Source organism: Staurois parvus, unplaced genomic scaffold (genome assembly GCF_062004578.1).
Source record: "Staurois parvus isolate SC_StPar_1 unplaced genomic scaffold, SC_StPar_1.0 ptg001542l, whole genome shotgun sequence".
In the NCBI taxonomy this organism is placed as follows: Eukaryota; Metazoa; Chordata; class Amphibia; order Anura; family Ranidae; genus Staurois; species Staurois parvus.
In genome coordinates this window covers 6,746-31,170 of record NW_028319338.1, presented here as the reverse complement: position 1 = coordinate 31,170, position 24,425 = coordinate 6,746, and the positions used below count along the sequence as shown (strand labels likewise).

Here is a 24,425-nt window from a genome sequence, read left to right as displayed (position 1 = left end):
TCTCAGTGTGGCGTATGCGATGATCCCTCCCGTGTGCGGCACAACTGATGTCTACATACGGGGGGGTCGCCCTACACTGCGCTTTTCATATCAGGGGTGTGCGATGGCGACATAAAATTGTTTAATTATTTGTATTTATTTAATTTTTTTTTTTCTTTTACTTTTTTGTTTAACTTTATTACAATCACAAGGAGGAGAATATAGACAATACCAATCTCTCCGACCAGTCCGATCGCTCTCCGACCAATGGCGGACGTGATATTTCGCGGTGCAGACAATGGGGGGGCGGTAATGAAACGTGTCTGAGACCACATTTCTCCCAACTTTATCTCAGCCGGGAGCCAATCCACTTTTATAGTTTTGTTTTCTGATCTGCGATGAAAAATTGAATGAGAGAAGCTGATTGGTTACTATGGATAATGACATATTATTTATGTAATGAATCCCCCCCCCCCATGTGTGTGGGGTCTGCACTGGGGATGAACAGGCAGGAGGGGGCTGTATGTACTAATGATGTATAGGAGGGGGGACTCTGCACAGTCCATGGACCACTGTCACACCATGGATATCAAAGGGCCATTCATAGAAGAGAGCAGAAACACCGAGAGACTACAAGAAAATGGCCGCCTGACTATAAACATAGAGCGGCTACTGAAAAATGGCCGCCTAATGTAATCACATACTGGCTACAGAAAAATGGCCGCCTAATGTAATCACATACTGGCTACAAAAAAATGGCCGCCTAATGTAATCACATACTGGCTACAGAAAAATGGCCGCCTAATGTAATCACATACTGGCTACAGAAAAATGGCCGCCTTATGTAATCGCAGACTGGCTACAGGAAAATGACCATTTTAAATATACAGAGCGGCTTCAAGAAAATGGCTCCTGTAAAAAAGCATTACTAAAGCTACAACATAATGGCCGCCTCATCCCTTTGCTCGCTCCTAGCGTCTGTTGCTGTGGTAACCCAGGACTTGTTTCCTCCCTCCAGGCCGGGCCGCCCCTCCCCCTCCGGACAATGTACAATATGATCTCCGCCTGGCTGACTCCAGGCTGAATGTAAAGGAAACCCGGATTTCTGTCGGGTGTTATTTTCGGGTGTTTCTGCAACAAAGGCTCCGCCCAGCATGGCTGTCCATAACTAATGGTTGCTAGGGATGCAACATATTTGGCGACCAATCTTATACTGCCTCCCCCACCCCCCGTTCCCGGCTCCGGCATTCAAAGGTAAATGGAACCTAATCCCCCCTTATAATAATAGGGGGGGGGGTGTCAGGGAACCTTTATAATGGGGGGGCTCTGGGGACCCTGATGTGCATAGTGGGAATTCTGGGGACCCTGATGTAGGGTAAGGAGGGGGACTCTGGGAACCCTGATGTAGGGGGAAATGGGCTATGGGGACCCTGATATAAGGGGAGGGGAACTCTGGGGACCCTGATATAAGGGGAGGGGAACTCTGGGGACCCTGATATAAGGGGAGGGGAACTCTGGGGACCCTGATGTAGGGGAAATGGGCTATGGGGACCCTGATGTAGGGGAAATGGGCTATGGGGACCCTGATGTAGGGGAAGGGGGGCTCTGGTGACCCTAATGTAGGGAGAGGGAGGCTCTGGGGACCCTAATGTAGTAGGAGGGGGGAATCTGGGGACCCTGATGTAGGGGGAAGGGGCTTTGGGGACCCTGTTGTAAGGGGGGAGGGGAGTTCTGTGGATGCTGATGTAGGGGGGCTCTTGGGACCCTGCTGTAAGGGGAAGGGGGGCTCCTGGGGCCCTAATGTAAGGGGGAGGGTTGCTCTGGGGACTCTGATATAGGGGGAGGGGGGCTCTGGTGACCTTTATGTAAGGGAGAGGGGACTCTGGGGACTTTGATGTAGGTGGTGGGGGGCTCTGATGACCTTTATGTAAGAGAAGGGGGGACTCTGGTGACCCTTATGTAAGGGGGAGGGGGCTCTGGGGACCCTAATGCAGGGGGAGGGTGAACTCTGGGGACCCTGATGTAGGGGTAGAGGGGACTCTGGGGACCCTGATGGAGGGGGAACTCTTGGGACCCTGATTTAGGGGGGAGGGGAGCTTTGGGGACCTTGATGTAAGGGGGAGGGGGGTTCTGGGGATCTTGATGGGGGGGGGGGACTCTGGCAACCCTGATGTAGGGCGCAGTGACTCTGGGGCCATACACTCCCAGGGGCCCTCTATTACACAAAGTATATATATTCTATAGCCGTGCTCTCATTGGGTGATTATAAATTCCAGGAACTCAGCGGATTTCTCCATGGTTTCATCCATATCTCACATTCCTGTATTTCTATTGGGTCATGGAAGGATTTGGAGGAGGTTCCCGGGCCCCGGAATGACTACGGTTGGGGTCCCCGGCAGTAGACTTCAGTTATAATGTATATAACTTCTCCTGACTTCTGATCTACTTCTCTAGGACAGACTCTCCCGGAATATTCCACGGATCTGTCCTCGGAGAATGGAGGAGGGAAGGAAGACGATGGTGGAGAGGATACTGAGCCTTACTATGGAGTTCATCTACCTGATGACGGGAGAGGTGAGGAGGATTCTGGGAACTTCAGTCATGTCATTTGTATGTTAACCAGAAAAAGTGTCTTTTAGATATAAATTCTTATCAGTTTATATGAGATCTAATATATCATCTTATGTATAATGATGACATCACTGTTGATGGGGGGGGGGGGATCAGGAAAGATAAAATATAATCAGGTTACCGTATTTTTCGCTCCATAAGACGCACCTAGGTTTTAGAGGTGAAAAACAAGAAAAAAAAATATTCTGAACCAATGGACTGCAGACACAGTACAGGGGATGACCAGAGACTGCAGAAACTGTACAGGAGATGACCAGAGACTGCGGACACAGTACAGGAGATGACCAGAGACTGCAGACATAGTACAGGAGATGACCAGAGACTGCGGACAGTACAGGAGATGACCAGAGACTGCGGACACAGTACAGGAGATGACCAGAGACTGCGGACACGGTACAGGAGAGGACCAGAGACTGCGGACACGGTACAGGAGAGGACCAGAGACTGCGGACACAGTGCAGGAGATGACCAGAGACTGCGGACATAGTACAGGAGATGACCAGAGACTGCGGACATAGTACAGGAGATGACCAGAGACTGCGGACACAGTGCAGGGGATGACCAGAGACTGCGGACACAGTGCAGGGGATGACCAGAGACTGCGGACACAGTGCAGGGGATGACCAGAGACTGCGGACACAGTGCAGGGGATGACCAGAGACTGCGGACACAGTGCAGGGGATGACCAGAGACTGCGGACATAGTACAGGAGATGACCAGAGACTGCTGACCTTTGGGGAGGGAGGGGGGGCGGGTACCTGAATTTGACAGGTACCCGCTCCCACTTCCGCGGAGTTGCCTTCCCTCTTCTTCCCGGGCCGGCTTCTTTGACAGCCGGGTGCCCACTGCGCAGGTGCGAGAAGCGCTTCGCTTTGTGAATGGCCCGGCGCCTTCTGGGACCTTTCATGTGTTCCAGAAGACAACGGATCATTCACAAAGCGCAGCGCTTCTCGCACCTGCGCAGTGGGCACCCGGCTGTCACAGAAGCCAGTGCGGGAAGACTGTACAGCGCTGGAGCGAGGAACAGGTAAGGCCCTGCAAGAGACAACAGCTGAGCGGCCGGCCGGTATTCTGACATGGTGGCCGCAAAAATACCGGACCGGCCGCTTTATATTCGCTCCATAAGACGCACTGACATTTTCCCCCCTTTTTGGGGGGGAAAAAAGTGCGTCTTATGGTGCGAAAAATACGGTAATCTTCATCTTTAAAAGCACCAGAACCGCCTTCATTTTGTCTTCCCCCATTGATTGACTCCAATGTATTTCACAACAATAGTGAAATTTTACCAAAATGTCCGCAACTCTGATTCAAGTCCTGTGATAGTTATTATAGTGACTTGTATGTCTCTCCTAACACACAGGAATACACAATGGTGAAGAAGACATCTGGTGATCATGTGACATTCAGCAGCCAATCTTGTGTCTCAGAAGAGTGGAGCAGGAACCAGAGAACCATCATGGAGCCTCCACCCCACTGCCTGATACCAGAGAGGAACAACGACAAGAAGATTCTGGAGGTCATCAACAAGATCACTGAGCTTCTGACAGGAGAGGTGAGCGGTGCCGGGAATTATGGGAGGTGAGCGGTGGCGGGGACTATGGGAGGGGAGCGGTGCCGGGAATTATGGGAGGTGAGGGGTGCCGGGAATTCTGGGACATTATCCGGGATCAGAAGCGGTATGTCTGGATGGTGACTGTATCATTGTGTGTGTCAGGTTCCTCTCCGGTGTCAGGACGTCGCCGTCTATTTCTCCATGGAGGAGTGGGAGTATATGGAAGGACACAAGAATATCATGATGGAGAACCAGGAGCCTCTCATATCATCAGGTAAGAGGAGGTCAGGTTTGTAGAAGCAGTTCCATGTATTTTCCACCCACACGGGACACTTCAGACAGACATGAATGAATACAGTTCTCCCCAAATGTCTGCAGTTTTGAGCTACAGCCACCATGTTGGGGAAGCCAATGTCTTGACTGGGTGTTGGTCGCTTTGGAGTACAACCACCAGTGCCTTCAAAGTGAATGTGGTTCATATCAGAACAGGACGTGCGTCTGCATACCAGAGAGTACACTCCCGAGAAGCTAACCACATCCATATACTGTACTTCCATGCTTACAGTCACTGTACATTATGTGACTGGGGGAGTACAAGGATTGTTATGACATATATACACAATATATTGTATCAGTAGTGTAAACCATCATTGAAAGGCCTATATGCAAGAAAAATATTCGGGTTCCTAATCATGAACAATCAACCCACCTCCTGAACCATTGACTACCCTCCTGGACCATTGACTACCCTCCTGGACCATTGACTACCCTCCTGGACCATTGACTACCCTCCTGGACCATTGACTACCCTCCTGGACCATTGACCACCCTCCTGAACCATTGACCACCCTCCTGGACCATTGACCACCCTCCTGGACCATTGACCACCCTCCTGAACCATTGACCACCCTCCTGAACCATTGACCACCCTCCTGAACCATTGACCACCCTCCTGAACCATTGACCACCCTCCTGAACCATTGACCACCCTCCTGAACCATTGACCACCCTCCTGAACCATTGACCACCCTCCTGAACCATTGACCACCCTCCTGGACCATTGACCACCCTCCTGGACCATTGACCACCCTCCTGGACCATTGACCACCCTCCTGGACCATTGACCACCCTCCTGGACCATTGACCACCCTCCTGGACCATTGACTACCCTCCTGATCCATTGACCATCCACATGAATCATTGACAATCCATCTGAACAATAGACCCTCCAGCTGAACCATTGATCATCCCCCCGAACTCCTGTAGTCTGACAGTCACCAACCACAACCCCCTCTATATGCAAAACTCTCCTGCATCCATCCAGACTGACTGCTCACATCACCTGCCAGGCTTATAGTCACTGTATGCTATGTGGCTATGGGGGGGTACAAGGACTGTTATGACAGCTATACACAATATACTGTCTCCGTAGTGTAAGCAGTCTCCAAAAGGCCCATGTGCAAAAACAATTTTTGGGTCCCTAACCATGAACCATCCACCTGAATCACTGACCCTCCACTTGAACCATTGACCACCCACATGAACCACTGACCCTCCACCTGAACCATTGACCATCCACCTAAACTCCTGTAGATTGACAGACACCAACCACAACCCCCTCTATATGCACAACTCCCCTGTATCCATCCAGACTCACTGCCCACGTCACCTGCCATGCTTATAGTCACTGTACATTATGTGACTAGAGGAATACAAGGACCTTTATGACATCTATACACAATATATTGTTTCAGTGGTTTAAACAGTCACCAAAATGCCCCTGTGCAAAAACAGCGTTTTGGTCTCTAATCACGAACCATCCACCTGAACCGTTATCCTTCTGTCTAAGCCACTGATCATCCACGTGAACCAATCAGCATCCACCTGAACTATCCACCTAAACCATGAACCCTCCACATGAACTCCTGAAGTGTGACAGTCACCAACCCCAACCCCCTCTATATGCACAACTCCCCAACAGCCTTTCAAACTGCCCACATTGCTTTCCAGTCTTATAGTGACTGTACTAATGTGGCTGGGGGTCATACAAGGACTTTTATGACACGCCGTATATACACAATATGTTGTATCAGTAGTGTAAACCGTCATTGAAAGGCTTAAATGCAAGAACAATGTTTTGGTCCCTAACCATGAACCATTGACCTTCCACCTGAGCCATTGACCTTCCACCTGAGCCATTGACCTTCCACCTGAGCCATTGACCTTCCACCTGAGCCATTGACCTTCCACCTGAGCCATTGACCTTCCACCTGAGCCACTGACCTTCCACCTGAGCCACTGACCTTCCACCTGAGCCACTGACCTTCCACCTGAGCCACTGACCTTCCACCTGAGCCATTGACCACCCTCCTGGGTAACTTATCTTCTCCCGAACCATTGACCCTCCACATGAACTATCCAACTACACCATGGACCCTCCACATGAACTATCCAACTACACCATGGACCCTCCACATGAACTATCCAACTACACCATGGACCCTCCACATGAACTATCCAACTAAACCATGGACCCTCCACATGAACTATCCAACTAAACCATGGACCCTCCACATGAACTATCCAACTAAACCATGGACCCTCCACATGAACTATCCAACTACACCATAGACCCTCCACATGAACTATCCAACTAAACCATGGACCCTTCACATGAACTATCCAACTAAACCATGGACCCTCCACATGAACTATCCAACTACACCATGGACCCTCCACATGAACTATCCAACTAAACCATGGACCCTCCACATGAACTATCCAAATACACCATGGACCCTCCACATGAACGTCTGTAGCCCGACAGACCCCAACCACAACCCCCTCTATATGCACAACTCCCCCGCATCCATCTAGACTGACTGCCCACCTCACCTTCCATGCTTAGGGTCACTGTACATTATGTGACTATGGGGGATACAAGGCCTTTCATGGCATCTATTCACAGTAAATTGTATCAGTGGTGGAAATGGTCACCAAAGGGCCTGTATGCAAGAACAATGTTTGGACCCCCAATGTCGCTACTGTCCAGGTACAAACACTTAGGCATCGTTCACACCATGTGCAGAGATGTCAGTTTTTCTGCAAAGGCACAAAGAAAACAATTGTTCTCTATGTGCCTTGTTCACACTGCAACACTGGTATCACCTGCGGATTTATTCTGCTCAGGAATCTGCAACGTGTGAAAAAATGAAACATTCATGAAAACTGATGTCTGCAAGTGAAATCTGCACGTTTTTTCCGTCAGTTTTTCAGTGCGTATGTTGTGAACTAGGCCTTATCACAATGGATGGATAGATAATAGATGGATGGATGGATGGATCAATGAAGAGCAGCCTTTGTGATATCCATGTAATCTTTTAGACATAAGATTTCATACAAATTTAGAGATATTCTAGAGAAGTCTTTCTCATAATTTTTATCCCAAAGAAACCCCAAAATAATTTTCAAGTCTTGGGGAACCCTTAAACCAGTTCATCGGGGGGTCAATGGGTATATTGCCTTTTATATTAGTGGCCAATAGAAATAATGCTCATTACATTGGTGGTCAGTGGAAAGAATGTCCCTTACATTGGGGGTCAGTGGGAAGAATGTCCCTTACATTGTGGGTCAGTGGGAAGAATGCCCCTTACATTGGTGGTCAGTGGGAAGAATGTCCCTTACATTGGGGGTCAGTGGGAAGAATGTCCCTTACATTGTGGGTCAGTGGGAAGAATGCCCCTTACATTGGTGGTCAGTGGGAAGAATGTCCCTTACATTGGGGGTCAGTGGGAAGAATGTCCCTTACATTGGTGATCAGTGGGAAGAATGTCCCTTACATTGGGGGTCAGTGGGAAGAATGTCCCTTACATTGGGGGTCAGTGGGAAGAATGTCCCTTACATTGGGGGTCAGTGGGAAGAATGCCCCTTACATTGGTGATCAGTGGGAAGAATGTCCCTTACATTGGGGGTCAGTGGGAAGAATGTCCCTTACATTGGTGGTCAGTGGGAAGAATGCCCCTTACATTGGTGATCAGTGGGAAGAATGTCCCTTACATTGGTGGTCAGTGGGAAGAATGTCCCTTATATTGGGGGTCAGTGGGAAGAATGTCCCTTACATTGGGGGTCAGTGGGAAGAATGTCCCTTACATTGGTGGTCAGTGGGAAGAATGTCCCTAACATTGGGGGTCAGTGGGAAGAATGTCCCTTACATTGGGGGTCAGTGGGAAGAATGTCCCTTACATTGGTGATCAGTGGGAAGAATGTCCCTTACATTGGGGGTCAGTGGGAAGAATGTCCCTTACATTGGTGATCAGTGGGAAGAATGTCCCTTACATTGGAGGTCAGTGGGAAGAATGTCCCTTACTTTGGGGTCAGTAGGAAGAATGTCCCTTACATTGGGGGTCAGTGGGAAGAATGTCCCTTACATTGGTGATCAGTGGGAAGAATGTCCCTTACATTGGGGGTCAGTGGGAAGAATGTCCCTTACATTGGTGGTCAGTGGGAAGAATGTCCCTTACATTGGGGGTCAGTGGGAAGAATGTCCCTTACATTGGGGGTCAGTGGGAAGAATGTCCCTTACATTGGGGGTCAGTGGGAAGAATGTCCCTTACATTGGGGGTCAGTGGGAAGAATGTCCCTTACATTGGGGGTCAGTGGGAAGAATGTCCCTTACATTGGGGGTCAGTGGGAAGAATGTCCCTTACTTTGGGGTCGGTGGGAAGAATGTCCCTTACATTGGTGATCAGTGGGAAAAATGTCCCTTACATTGGTGGTCAGTGGGAAGAATGTCCCTTACATTGGGGGTCAGTGGGAAGAATGTCCCTTACATTGGTGATCAGTGGGAAGAATGTCCCTTACATTGGGGGTCAGTGGGAAGAATGTCCCTTACATTGGGGGTCAGTGGGAAGAATGTCCCTTACATTGGGGGTCAGTGGGAAGAATGTTCCTTACATTGGGGGTCAGTGGGAAGAATGTCCCTTACATTGGTGATCAGTGGGAAGAATGTCCCTTACATTGGTGGTCAGTGGGAAGAATGTCCCTTACATTGGGGGTCAGTGGGAAGAATGTCCCTTACATTGAGGGTCAGTGGGAAGAATGTCCCTTACATTGGTGGTCAGTGGGAAGAATGTCCCTTACATTGGTGGTCAGTGGGAAGAATGTCCCTTAAATTGGTGGTCAGTGGGAAGAATGTCCCTTACATTGGTGGTCAGTGGGAAGAATGTCCCTTACATTGGGGGTCAGTGGGAAGAATGTCCTTTACATTGGTGATCAGTGGGAAGAATGTCCCTTACATTGGTGGTCAGTGGGAAGAATGCCCCTTACATTGGTGGTCAGTGGGGAGAATGTCCTTTACATTGGGGGTCAGTGGGAAGAATGTCCCTTACATTGGTGGTCAGTGGGAAGAATGTCCCTTACATTGGAGGTCAGTGGGAAGAATGTCCCTTACATTGGGGGTCAGTGGGAAGAATGTCCCTTACATTGGGGGTCAGTGGGAAGAATGTCCCTTACATTGGGGGTCAGTGGGAAGAATGTCCCTTACATTGGAGGTCAGTGGGAAGAATGTCCCTTACATTGGGGGTCAGTGGGAAGAATGTCCCTTACATTGGGGGTCAGTGGGAAGAATGTCCCTTACATTGGGGGTCAGTGGGAAGAATGTCCCTTACATTGGTGGTCAGTGGGAAGAATGTCCCTTACATTGGGGGTCAGTGGGAAGAATATCCCTTACATTGGGGGTCAGTGGGAAGAATGTCCCTTACATTGGGGGTCAGTAGGAAGAATGTCCCTTACATTGGGGGTCAGTAGGAAGAATGTCCCTTACATTGGGGGTCAGTGGGAAGAATGTCCCTTACATTGGTGGTCAGTGGGAAGAATGTCCCTTACATTGGTGATCAGTGGGAAGAATGTCCCTTACATTGGAGGTCAGTGGGGAGAATGTCCCTTACATTGGTGGTCAGTGGGGAGAATGTCCCTTACATTGGGGGTCAGTGGGAAGAATGTCCCTTACATTGGTGGTCAGTGGGAAGAATGTCCCTTACATTGGTGGTCAGTGGGAAGAATGTCCCTTACATTGGGGGTCAGTAGGAATAACCTCCCACATGCAGATGGCTAAAGATCATTGGTGTCATACTGATGTCTCTGCCAAGTGGTGTTGACTCGGGAACTGTACAGCCACCATGAAATTGGAGGTCAATCAGGCACAGCTCTGGTGACCTCTGGAAGGACCCTAGTTTAGAATGGTTGTTCTAAAGAGATGACTTAAATCCTTTACATACACATATATATAAATACATTTTCTGTCCATTTCTTGTGTCCTGCAGATGGACGACACGACGACGGTGACATTATGGAAATTACGATCCCCTTTCATGACGTGGATGATGATATCACATCGGATTGTGTGGGAAAAACATCCATCAGCTCAAATCTCTCTCCGGAACTTCACTGTGATGATCTGTCTCTTCCTTCCACCCATGAGATATTTTATCCCGACACCCTCACTGCCACCAATCAAAACGTTAGTCCAGGAGGAGAGATGCTCCCAAGTTCTGAGCACAGTGAGTGTCTTACAGAGAGAACTGAATTTGTTTTATTTCAGGAAAGTGAACCGGAGGAGAAGCTGTATTCCTGCCCTGAGTGCGGGAAATGTTTCCCGTACAAATCACTCCTTCTCAGACACGAGAGCGCTCACACGGGGAAGGGGCCGTTTTCCTGCTGGGAGTGCGGGAAATGTTTTTTATACAAATCGGCTCTCGTCATCCATGAAATGATTCACACGGGAGAGAAGCCATACTCGTGTTCCCAGTGCCAGAAACGGTTTAACCGCAAATCTACTCTTAGCCGCCACGAAATCCTGCACACGGGGGACAAGTCCTATTCCTGTTCCGTATGCGGCAAATGCTTTTCCCAGAGACTGCATCTACAAAAGCACGACCGAGTCCACACCGGGGAGAGGCCGTTTCCCTGTGCAGAGTGCGGGAAACGTTTCTTCCAGCAATCGGATCTTAACAGACACGAGAGGGTTCACACGGGGCTGAAGCCGTATTCCTGCTCCCTGTGCGGGAAATGTTTTTCCCAGAAGTCTATTCTTACCAGACACGAACGAGTTCACATCGGGGAGAAGCCAGATTGATGTTCTGGATGTGGCAAGTCGTTTTCCCAGAGATCGATCCTCATCACACACGAGGGAATTCACAGACAGAAGCCATATCAATGCACCCAGTGTGGGAAGTGTATTTCCCATCATTTTATTTTCTCACACATGAAAAACTTTATCAGGGGGACCAACCAATTGAATGTGCGTGTAACTGACAGAGCGGCCATTGTCTGACATCAGAGATCTCCCCCCAGACTTTGCTGTGTTCACACATGGAGAGGAGGTGTTCAAATCAAGACGTATCTTCTGTTACATCTGGAGGGTTCTGTGTTGGGATGTGGCAGTTCGTTATGTGTCTGCACAGATATGGTGTCACGCACCAGACTTGGAGGTGTGCAGTGGTTCTCTCTGCTCTCTCTCTTCACTGGATAAAGAGGCAGCAGTGGGAGCCATTGACTCCTGTTGCTGTCAATCAAATCCTGTGATGAGGGAGTAGGAGGCAGGGCTGAGCCACACTGTCTGTGTCTATGGATGCAGTCAATGTGGCCAGGGGCTTCCCTAGGCTTGGTGTCACCCGGTGCGGTAACACTTGGTGACACCCCCTCCGACGATCCCCGCAGAATGGATCAGATTTGCGGATTGAGCATAATGGATTGGACTCCGATCCATTATCCTCCCCAATCCGCAGATCCGATCCATCCTGCCGGGATCGCCGGCTTTCTTTCGTGGAGCGGGTCCGGTGTCACCCCGTTTAGGTTGCATACCTATGATCCCCCGCAAAATGGTTCGGATCTGCGGATTGAGCATAATGGATCAGAATCCGATCCATTATGCTCCCCAATCCACAGATCCCATCCATCCTACGGGGATCGTCGGCATGCAACCTATACGGGGTGACACCGGACCCGCTCCACGAAAAAAGGTAAGTTGTAAAGCAAGCCGGCGATCCCCGCAGGATGGATCGGATCTGTGGATTGGGGAGCATAATGGATCGGATTCTGATCCATTATGCTCAATCCGCACATCCCATCCATTTTGCGGGGGATCGTTGGCATGCAACCTATACGGGGGGACACCGGACCCGCTTCTCAAATAGGTAAGTTGTAAAGCAAGCCGACGATCCCCACAAGATGGATCGGATCTGTGGATTGGGGAGCATAATGGAGTGGACTCCGATCCATTATGCTCAATCCACAGATCCCATCCATCCTGCGGGGATCGCCGGCTTGCTTTACAACTTACCTTTTTTCATGGAGCGGGTCCGGTGTCACCCCGTATTGGTTGCATGCCAACGATCCCCCGCAGAATGGTTCGGATCTGCGGATTGGGGAGCATAATGGATCAGAATCCGATCCATTATGCTCCCCAATCCACAGATCCCATCCATCCTGCGGGGATCGTCGGCTTTCTTTACAACTTACCTTTTCGTGGAGCGGGTCCGGTGTCACCCCGTATAGGTTGCATGCCGATGATCCCCGCAGGATGATTCGGATCTGCAGATTGAGCATAATGGATCGGAATCCGATCCATTATGCTCCCCAATCCACAGATCCCATCCATCCTACGGGGATCATCGGCATGCAACCTATACGGGGTGACACCGGACCCGCTCCACGAAAAGGTAAGTTGTAAAGAAAGCTGTCCTGTGGGTCATCTTCGGCTTGCTTGCAGGATCATCTTGCGGGGATCGTCAGCTTGCTTTACAACTTACCTTTTCGTGGAGCGGGTCTCGTGTCACCCCGTGCGGTAGGTGTCACCCGGTGCGGCATGCACCCTCCGCACCTGCCTTGGGACGCCCCTGAATGTGGCTCAGGATCCAGTCCGCATGAGTGCCCCCATATTTAGCAGCTCACTATGGAGGCACTTGTTTGAAGAGAAGCCAGGAGCTCCAGCAGGGGACCTCTGAAGAGGAGGATCAGGGCTGCTCTGTGTAAAACCCCTGTAAGTACGACATGTTTGTTATTTTTTAAAAATGAAGAGTTAGAATGATTTTAACCAAAGCTTCCCTGATCTTTGGAGTCCAGTTCTCTTGCAGGGTTCAGTCTGACTCCGTATCCTTGGTAGTTTCAATATTAACCTCTTCACACCGGCGCCACCCGGCCCTTTAAGGGGTTTCAGATGCCGGGAGGCGGGGTGGTATTTTAGGGTCATGTGACCGCCGTGATTCACTATCACTTGATCAGCAAAGTTCGCAATCGCAAGGGGAGATTGGAACCTTTCCGTGAGATACCGACATATGTGCTGGGTGCGCAAATATGTGGCCGCTCGGCTTCAAGGCCCAGACACCGAGAGGCCGCATATTTGCATACGGTCGGCATGAAGGGGTTAAACAGGAGCTATAGAAAGTACTCCTGCGCTATTACACATACAGTTTCAAGAAAAAGTATGTGACCCCCTTGGGATTACGTGGAGTTTTGCATGAATTGGGCATAAAATGTGCTCTGAACGTCATCTAAGTCACAACAATAGAAGAACACAGTCTGCTGAACATAATACTACACAAACATTAGATGTTGCCATGGTTTAATTGCACATAACATGTAAACATTCACAGTGCAGGGAGGAAAAAGTATGTGAACCTTTGGACTTAATAACTGGTTGACCCTCCTTTTGGCAGCAATAACCTCAACCAAACGTTTCCTGTAGTTGCAGATCAGACCTGCACAATGATCTGGAGTCATTTTGGACCACTCCTCTTCACAAAACTGTTTCAGTGTAGCAATATTCTTGGGATGTCTGGTGTGAATCGCTCTCTTAAGGTCATGCCACAGCATTTCAATGGGGTTGAGGTCAGGACTCTGACTGGGCCACTCCAGAAGGCATATTCTGTGCTGTTGCAGCCATTGTTTTGTTGAATTACTTGTATGCTTTGGGTCATTGTCCTGTTGCATCACCCATCCTCTGCGGAGCTTCAGTTGGCGGACAGATGGTCGTACGTTTTCCTGCAAAATGTCTTGATAAACTCTGGAATTCATTTTCCCATCAATGACAACAATCCGTCCAGGCCCTCAGGCAGCAAAGCAGCCCCAAACCATGATGCTCCCTCCGTCATGTTTCACAGTGGGGATGAGGTTTTGATGTTGGTGTGCTGTGCCTTTTTTTTCTCCACACATAGTGTTGTGTGTTCTTCCCAAACAACTCAATCTTGGTGTCATCTGTCCACAGTATATTTTGCCAGTAGTGCTGTGGAACATCCAGGTGCTCTTTTGCAAACTTCAAACGTGCTGCAATATTCTTTGTGGACAGCAATGGCTTCCTCCGTGGTGTCCTCCCGTGTACTCCATTCTTGTTTAATGTGTTCGTTATTGTAGACGTGTCAACAAAAATGTTAGCATGTGCCAGAGATTTCTGTAGGTCTTTAGCTGACACTCTGAGATTCTTCTTTACCTCATGCAGCATTCTGCGCTGTGCTCTTGCAGTCATTTTTACAGGACGACCACGCCTAGGGAGAGTAGCAACAGTGCTAAACTTTCCCCATTTGTAGACAGTCTGTCTTACCGTGGACACATGAACATCAAGGCTCAAGGAGATACTTTTGTAACCCTTTCCAGCTTCATGCAAGTCAACAATTCTTGATGGTAGGTCTTCTGAGAGCTCTTTTCTGCGAGGCATGGTTCACATCAGACAGTGCTTCTTGAAACCAGTAAACCCAAAACAGCTGTCAGCAACACATCCAATATCATCACACTGATTGGAGTCAAGGTTGGCTCACTCCTGGCTCCAATTAGCTCTGGGAGAAGTCATTAAGCTAGGGCCTCACATACTTTTTCCTCCCTGCACTGTGAATGTTTACATGTTATGTGCAATGAAACCATGGCAACATCTAATGTTTGTGTAGTATTATGTTCAGCAGACCGTGTTCTTCTATTGTTGTGACTTAGATGACGTTCAGAGCACATTTTATGCCCAATTCATGCAAAACTCCACCTAATCCCAAGGGGTTCACATACTTTTTCTTGCAACTGTAAACACTATGCAGCCAGCACTATATTGGAGTACCTCGGCCCCAAAACAATGCAATATAAACGTAGTGCAGCGCTAAATAGTACAATAACACATCAATGGCTAAAATAACAGGTATGCCACAAGAGGCTCAAATCTCATAGGTTGAAAACGACCCTCAATGGAGGGATCAGTAAGTGCTGAACTTGTGCATGAATCCCTTATGGGGGGATATAGAACATGCAAATTATAACATGAACAGAAAAGTGTCCTTATGAATAGAAAAAACACTCTCCATGCAGGTGCTCAAAATTGCGTGACAATCCTCAGTGCCTGGGGTGCCCCCTCACCTGCCTGCCCAGGCCCCTCAGGACCAATGAGCCTTATGCTGCAGCTTAATACTCCTCCAAAGGATGGGGTCCTCCTTAGCAGTGATGTTGGGACTCTCTCCTCCTCTGTTGGGTACGTTTCCAATGCAGCCCCCCGCTACTAAGTCCAGTGCCACTCCATACGCGTCCCCTCCGTACAAGCCTTTTTGTTCACATAAATGGAACCTGCTATGATTGGCTGCAGCATAACATAGGTGTTGGGTGTCTCCTATGCCTCCTTGTCTGCTCGTTACCCCTGCAGGGATCTCTCCTTTTTATTTTATAGTTAAACAGGAGCTGCAGTTGCCAGGTGCATCAGCATTTTGTAGGCCATGGTGTTGCAGATCTAATGCCATCCAATTAAAGGATGTGACTGTATCAGTAGGTGTGTTGGAGTATTTTATTACACATAACATACATAGTTCACCTTCACCAAAGAGCTGCCTGTGCAGGTGAGGGGCGTCTGTGGAGACAAAACAAACGATGTGACTTTGACAAAAGTTGAATAGTTGGGCAGCACAGTGGCTAAGTGGTTAGTTCTTCTGCCTGTCAGCACTGGGGTTGTTGGTGCGAATCCCAACCACGGCACCATCTGCCTGGAGTTTGCATGTTCTCCCTGTGCCTGCGTGGGTTTCCTCCGAGTACTCCAGTTTCCTCCTACACTCCAAAGACATGCTGGTAGGTTAATTGGCTCCTGTCTAAATTGTCCCTAGTATGTGTATGTATGGATGTGTGTTAGGGACCTTAGATTGTACGCTCCTCGGGGGGCGGGGACTGATGGGAATGTACAATATATATGTGTATATTAGATGGTGCTATATAAGTACCTGTAATAAATAAATAATACCCTCGCTATAGGTGTCGGCCATTTACATAGCTCATGAAGCCTGACTGGAATACTCCCAGGAGATCACTAAGCGAGACCTAGTCCTTACTGCTCACCCCCCACCATCACAGGAGCGAGCTCTTTCTCTAATTCAGACCCCCTCACATGCTCCTTCTCTCCCCTGATGAAGTTCAGCGGCTGAGATCTCACTCCTGTGATAGAGGAGGTGAGCAGTAATGACTAGGCCTCACCCAATGACCCCCTCACATGTCCCCTCCTTCTCTCCCCTGATGAAGTTCAGCGGCTGAGATCTCACTCCTGTGATAGAGGAAGTGAGCAGTAATGACTAGGCCTCACTCAGTGACCCCCTCACATGTCCCCTCCTTCTCTCCCCTGATGAAGTTCAGCGGCTGAGATCTCACTCCTGTGATAGAGGAGGTGAGCAGTAATGACTAGGCCTCTCTCAGTGACCCCCTCACATGTCCCCTCCTTCTCTCCCCTGATGAAGTTCAGCGGCTGAGATCTCACTCCTGTGATAGAGGAGGTGAGCAGTAATGACTAGGCCTCTCTCAGTGACCCCCTCACATGTCCCCTCCTTCTCTCCCCTGATGAAGTTCAGCGGCTGAGATCTCACTCCTGTTATAGAGGAGGTGAGCAGTAATGACTAGGCCTCTCTCAGTGACCCCCTCACATGTCCCCTCCTTCTCTCCCCTGATGAAGTTCAGCGGCTGAGAGCTCACTCCTGTGATAGAGGAGGTGAGCAGTAATGACTAGGCCTCGCCCATGACCCTCTCACATGTCCCCTCCTCTCCCCTGATGATGTTCAGAGGCTGAGAGCTCACTCCTGTGATAGAGGAGGTGAGCAGTAATGACTAGGCCTCACTCAGTGACCCCCTCACATGTCCCCTCCTCTCCCCTGATGAATGTTCAGCGGCTGAGATCTCACTCCTGTGATAGAGGAGGTGAGCAGTAATGACTAGGCCTCACCCAGTGACCCCCTCACTTGTCCCCTCCTTCTCTCCCCTGATGAAGTTCAGCGGCTGAGATCTCACTCCTGTGATAGAGGAGGTGAGCAGTAATGACTAGGCCTCACCCAGCAATGTCCTGGGAGTCATCCAGTCAGGCTTCATGAGGTACGTAAATGGCCGACGCCTATAGCGAGGGTAATATTAATATTATTATACAGTATTTATATAGTGCCAAAAGGTTTGCTCAGCGCTGTACATTGTAGTGGGGGACAGTACATGAGACAATACAGTAACAATACAATACACGAGGGGATCGAGGGCCCTGCTCCTTGGAGCTTACAATCTAGGAGGGAGGGGGTAGAGCTACAGGAGGAAGTGGCTGTGGGGGATGGAGTGGTAGGAGGAGTGGAGGAGATCGGCAGTTTGGTGAGGGTGGGGTAGGCTTCCCTGAAGAGATGGGTTTTCAGGGTGCGCCTAAAGGTGAGGAGGATAGGTGACAGTCTGATGGATTGGGGTAGTGAGTTCCAGAGGATGGGGGAAGCTCTGGAGAAGTCCTGAAGTCGGGTGTGGGAGGAGGAGACCAGGGAGCTAGAGAGTAGGAGGTCTTGTGAGGAGCGAAGATTACGGGTAGGGTGGTATTTGGGTATCAGGTCGGTGAGGTAGTTTGGGGCAGCGTTATGACTGGCTTTGTATGTCAGTGTTAGTAGTTTGAATTTAATGCATTGGGCAATCGGGAGCCAGGGGAGGGAATGACAGAGAGGGGTGGAGGACACTGAGTGGAGGCCAGTGGAGGGATTGGCAGAGAGGGGTGGAAGACTCTGAATGGAGGCCAGTGGAGGGATTGGCAGAGAGGGGTGGAGGACACTGAGTGGAGGCCAGTGGAGGGATTGGCAGAGAGGGGTGGAGGACACTGAGTGGAGGCCAGTGGAGGGATTGGCAGAGAGGGGTGGAGGACACTGAGTGGAGGCCAGTGGAGGGATTGGCAGAGAGGGGTGGAGGACACTGAGTGGAGGCCAGTGGAGGGATTGGCAGAGAGGGGTGGAGGACACTGAGTGGAGGCCAGTGGAGGGATTGGCAGAGAGGGGTGGAGGACACTGAGTGGAGGCCAGTGGAGGGATTGTCAGAGGGGGGTGGAGGACACTGAGTGGAGGCCAGTGGAGGGAATGACAGAGGGGGGTGGAGGATACGGAGTGGTTGGTGAGGTGGATGAGTCTGGCCGCTGAGTCAGGATAGACTGAAGCGGGGATAGTCTGCGGTGAGGTCGGCCGGTGAGGAGGGAGTTGCAGTAGTCCAGACGTGAGATAATCAGGGAGTGTACGAGTAGTTTAGTAGTTTCTGGGGTGAGGAAGGAACGTATTTTGGAGATGTTGCGGAGGTGGAGCCTGCATGAGTTTGCCAACGATTGGACATGGGGCTGGAAGGACAGGTTTGGGTCTAGAGTGACACCTAGGACTTTGGCTTGTGGGGTGGGACTGATGGTGGCGTTGTTGGTCGTGATGGAGAGGGTGGGGGGGGGGGGTGGCACGGGCTGGGGGGAAGACTAGGAGCTCGGTTTTGGAGAGGTTCAGTTTAAGGAAGTGGAGTGACATCCAGTCTGATATGTCGCTCAGTAGGTGTGTGATTCGGGCAGAGACCGAGGGGGTGAGGTGGGGGGTGGAGAGGTAAATTTGCGTGTCTTCGGCATAGAGGTGATAGTTGAAGCCGTGGGAGTGTATGAGTTGGCCAAGGGAGGAGGTGTAGATGGAGAAGAGAAGGGGCCCAAGGACAGAGCCTTGAGGGACCCCAACAGAGAGGGGAGGTGGCAGCGTTCTAGGTAATGCTGGAGGAGCGCCAGGAGAGGGCAGAGTCTCTGATGCCGATTATTCAGCTTTAGTCAGAGCTGCTCAGTCTGTTTTCTATAGACGCCCCTCACCTGCAGAGCCAGTTTTTGGGTAAAGGTGAGCTATCCCTTTTTTGTTATACATCGATTTCTCCATCTCAGAAGGTTTCACAATCCCATAACTAACATATTGATCAGGAAGAAATCACAATTTATTAGACACCACATGATTTTCATCAGGGGGTTTGATGTACTAAGCCCGGGATCACACTGATACGGAATTCTCAGTGTTTTCTGTGCGAATTCCACCCCGCATCAGAATCGCCCCCCGTTCATGCGAACCGCTGCGGGTGAGTATGGTAAGTTAACAACACCCCGAAAGCGGTCTGCAAAACGCGGTGCGATGTTTAGAATCGGATCTCGCGGGTGTGAATACTCGTGCGATCCAATTCTAGTGCAGACCCAAAAAAGGGTATTGCAGATTTTTGGTGTGAATAGAGCCAAACAAAATGTACGTCTCCGATCGCACCGCACACAAATCGCATGTGATTGGCAGAGGAGTGTGGTGCGAATCACATGATATACCTCACCGCAGGTATGTGACCCCGGGCTGAAGGCTAATAGACTGCACTCTACAAATGTAGATGCTCCAGAGCTCAGTAAATGAGCAGAAGCTGTGCTGACTTCCATCATCCAATCATGTGCGAGCAAAAATGCTGTTTTTTTTATTCTCCTTGCATGTGATTGCGTCATTTACGAGGCTCTGGAGCACCTGCACTTGCAAAGTGCACCGTCTATTTGCCTTTAGTCACCCCCCAGTGTGTCTTGCTTAGGAGATGTAATGTGTTTTATTAGCCTCCTGATCCTTGTAACATTTGGTGGGTTTGGTGTCTAGCTGGTCATTTATACATTTGTGTAACAACGTTTTATGAAGGTGACTCCATCACACAAGGATGGAATATAAATCAAGGCTGGATCTTTGGGAGGTAATATAAATAAATACATAAAACAGACTCGGGTTGTGCGTTGCTGTTTGTTGTTTGAACCCATTAAAAGTCTGTTGCAAACTCTGATAGAAGAGGTCTGAGGACACTTCTGCATTCCATCTTCACTTCCTGTGTTCTAGTAAAGGTCCTTAAAGGGGAGCTCCACCCACAAGGGGAAGTTGTTTTAAGCCTTTGTCCCCCGTTCCTCATTAACCTCTTGCTGTTTATAAACATCAGGGCGGTGGCAGTCCAGGGGCGGGTTGTCGTTCATAAACGGCACCCGCCTTTTCTAGCTGTGCGCACTCCCTGGGAGCGCGCAGCACCGCGATCCGGTGCCCGTTGTGTCCTCCGGACACAGTGAAACACCGATTGTCGGACGGGACCTCTGTACGAGGTCCCGATCATGTGATCACTGATTGGCCAATCAGTGATCACATGCAAAGTAGTAAGCAAGATGTCACTTGTGACATCATTGCTTACTACGTGTGAAATCTGTGAATGATCACAGAGGTCACATGATACAGGGCTATTCACAACAGCCTTGTACCATGTGACAAGCTGTGACCAATCACAGCTCACTCAGTACTTCTCAATGAATGCAAGAATGCAGACAGAGAGAAAGAGAAATGATTGCTTTTACATCCTATATGGGTGTAAAAGCAATCAGTGTAAAAAAAAAAAAAAAAATCTTCATCGCCCCCCACAAGTAGTACAGTGTCACCATGGGGACACTGTACTGCTAGGGTGACAGTATGTAAAAAAATAAATAAATATTATAAAAAAATAAAAATGTAAAAAAAATTTTTTAAAAATTATAATTTTTGGTTATAAACTAATTTGGATTTTTTTTTTTTTTACTAAAAAAATAACAGAATAAATTTTGGCCAAGATTTATAAAGAAAGATTATTTATTTGCAAAATTTTATTTAAAAAAACACTTTTTTTTTTTCAAAATTTTGGGACATTTTCATTTACATAGCAAAAAAAATAAAAATCCCAGCGGTGAATAAATACCACCAAAATAAAGCTTTATCTGTCTCAAAAAAATGGTCAAAAATTCCTCTGGGTACAGTGTTGCATGACCGCGCAATTGTCATTCAAAGTGTGATAGCGCTGAAAGCTGAAAATTGACCTGGACAGGAAGTGGGGGGAGGGGGAAAGTGTCCGGACTGGAAGGGGGTGAAAGTGTCCGGACTGGAAGGGGGTGAAAGTGTCCGGACTGGAAGGGGGTGAAAGTGTCCGGACTGGAAGGGGGGGAAAGCGTCCGGACTGGAAGGGGGGGAAAGCGTCCGTACTGGAAGGGGGGTGAAAGCGTCCGGACTGGAAGGGGGGGGAAAGCATCCGGACTGGAAGGGGGGGGAAAGCGTCCGGACTGGAAGGGGGGGGAAAGCGTCCGGACTGGAAGGGGGTGAAAGTGTCCGGACTGGAAGGGGGTGAAAGTGTCCGGACTGGAAGGGGGGGGGGAAGTGTCCGGACTGGAAGGGGGGGGGTGAAAGTGTCCGGACTGGAAGGGGGGGGGGGAAAGTGTCCGGACTGGAAGGGGGTGAAAGTGTCCGGACTGGAAGGGGGTGAAAGTGTCCGGACTGGAAGGGGGGGGGGAAGTGTCCGGACTGGAAGGGGGGGGAAAGTGTCCGGACAGGAAGGGGGTGAAAGTGTCCGGACTGGAAGGGGGGAAAGTGTCCGGACTGGAAGGGGGGGAAAGTGTCCGGACTGGAAGTGGTTAAGGATTGGCACCTTTGGGGAGCAGAAAGAGGGGAGTTGGGGTAGTGGGTACCTGAATTTGACAGGTACCTGCCCCCACTTCCACCTAGGCGATCGGTAGCAGAAGTTGTCCTCCTCCTCCCCTCCCCATAGTGGGACACGCGACAGGTCCCAGAAGACTACAGGTCCATTCACAAAGCACAGTGCTTCACGCGCATGTGTAGTGGGCCCCCGGCTGTGAGGCCGCAAGCTGTCACAGCCAGGTGCCCACACTGAAGTTGGCGGCGCCGGGGAGAGAAGACGGCTGGTGAAACCAGCGGTGGGGAGGACATCGCAGGACCGAGGGACAGGTAAGTGTTTGTATTTTAAAAGTCAACAGCTTCAGTTTTGTAGCTGCTGACTTTTATTTATTTTTTTTTCAGGTGGAACTCCGCTTTAAGGCCGGGTTCATACTCATGCGGTGCAGTATATCGCACGTGATTCGCACAGGAACCGCACCGCACTCCTGTGCAAATCACATGTATTGTGTGCGGTGAGACTGAAGCAATACATTATGTATGGGACAAATCGCACCGCATCAAAAAGGTGCAGGACCCTTTTTTTGTGTCCACACTAGAATCCGATCACAATGGTATTCACACTCCTATGCGATCCGATTCTGCACATCGCACCGCATATTGCGGACCGATTTCAGGGTGTTGTTAACATACACACCCGCAGCAGTTTCCATGAATGGGGTGCGATTCTGATGTGGTGCGGAATTCACACAGAAAACGCTGCAAATACCGCACCACATCAGTGTGAACTCAAAGTGGTCTGTGACTTATCAACTGCGTCACCTTCCCCGGCTGCCAGCCACAGACATGAGATAAACCGGTTCCCAACCGTGTTATAGCGGAAGGACGGCTACAGCGCAGATTGTATGGTTCTGCGACAACGTTCATGGACATCATTCCAGAACACGCCCCCCTGTGTGCCCCCAGCGGCATGCACCCAGCGCAGCCGGTGATCACTGTGTCCTATGGACACAGCTGATCACGTGATACGGTAAACGGCCAATCATGTTGGCCTTTTACCACGTAATCAGCCGTGTCCAATGACAGATCACCGGGTACATACAGTTGCCGGTTATCTGCTGCACTTTCCTCACCCTGTCACAGCGCGAGGAATGTATTGCCGAGACCAGCATCAGTGCCCATCAGTGCCACCCACCTGTGCCCATCAGTGCCACCCACCTGTGCCCATCAGTACCGCCCACCTGTGCCCATCAGTGCCACCCACCTGTGCCCATCAGTACCGCCCACCTGTGCCCATCAGTGCCACCCACCTGTGCCCATCAGTACCGCCCACCTATGCCCATCAGTGCCACCCAACTGTGCCCAGCAGTGCCACCCAACTGTGCCCAACAGTGCCACCCACCTGTGCCCAACAGTGCCACCCACCTGTACCCATCAGTGCCGCCCATCAGTGCAGCATCATCAGTGCCACCCACCTGTGCCCAGCAGTGCTGCCCATCAGTGCAGCATCATCAGTGCCAGCACATCAGTGTTGCCTATCAATGCCGCCTATCAGTGCCCATCAGTGCAGCCTCATAAACGCACATCAGTGAAGGAGAAAAATTACCTGTTTACAACATTTTATAATAGAAACAAAGAAAAACTTTTTTTTTTTTCTCTTCTTTTGTTTATAGTGCAAAAAACTTAAACCACTAGCAACGAGTAAATACCACCATAAGAAAGCTCTATTTGTGTGAAAAAAATGATACAAATTTCATACGGGTACAGTGTTGCATGACCGCGCAATTGTCATTCAAAGTGCGACAGCACTGAAAGCTGAAAATTGTCCTGGGCAGGAAGGGGGTAGAAGTGCCCAGTAGGCAGGAAGGGGGTAGAAGTGCCCTGTAGGCAGGAAGGGGGTAGAAGTGCCCAGTAGGCAGGAAGGGGGTAGAAGTGCCCTGTAGGCAGGAAGGGGGTAGAAGTGCCCAGTAGGCAGGAAGGGGGTAGAAGTGTCCGGTAGGCAGGAAGGGGGTAGAAGTGTCCTGTAGGCGGGAAGGGGGTAGAAGTGTCCTGTAGGCAGGAAGGGGGTAGAAGTGTCTGGTAGGCGGGAAGGGGGTAGAAGTGTCCTGTAGGCGGGAAGGGGGTAGAAGTGTCCTGTAGGCGGGAAGGGGGTAGAAGTGTCCTGTAGGCGGGAAGGGGGTAGAAGTGCCCGGTAGGCGGGAAGGGGGTAGAAGTGCCCGGTAGGCAGGAAGGGGGTAGAAGTGCCCGGTAGGCAGGAAGGGGGTAGAAGTGTCCTGTAGGCGGGAAGGGGGTAGAAGTGCCCTGTAGGCGGGAAGGGGGTAGAAGTGTCCTGTAGGCGGGAAGGGGGTAGAAGTGTCTGGTAGGCGGGAAGGGGGTAGAAGTGTCCTGTAGGCGGGAAGGGGGTAGAAGTGTCCTGTAGGCGGGAAGGGGGTAGAAGTGCCCTGTAGGCAGGAAGGGGGTAGAAGTGCCCGGTAGGCGGGAAGGGGGTAGAAGTGCCCGGTAGGCGGGAAGGGGGTAGAAGTGTCTGGTAGGCGGGAAGG

The 24,425-nt window shown here is 50.1% G+C and overlaps 1 protein-coding gene across 2 annotated transcripts in view; it reads left to right on the top strand.

Moving 5' to 3' along the window:
- The window catches only part of LOC149435321 (gastrula zinc finger protein XlCGF66.1-like), a 47,657-nt gene extending 36,223 nt beyond the window's left edge, over positions 1 to 11,434 (top strand). The window contains exons 1-5 of one of the 2 annotated variants that reach the window (XM_089662788.1): positions 985 to 1,233; positions 2,434 to 2,553; positions 3,971 to 4,162; positions 4,325 to 4,436; positions 10,483 to 11,434. In XM_089662788.1, the coding sequence (XP_089518914.1) occupies positions 2,476 to 2,553; positions 3,971 to 4,162; positions 4,325 to 4,436; positions 10,483 to 11,294 (1,194 nt within the window). In that variant the 5' untranslated portion in view covers positions 985 to 1,233; positions 2,434 to 2,475 and the 3' untranslated portion in view covers positions 11,295 to 11,434. Of the gene's footprint in view, positions 1 to 984; positions 1,234 to 2,433; positions 2,554 to 3,970; positions 4,163 to 4,324; positions 4,437 to 10,482 lie in introns of those variants that run through there. The other variant, XM_089662789.1, reaches the window with a different exon arrangement.
- Positions 11,435 to 24,425: the final 12,991 nt, after the last annotated feature.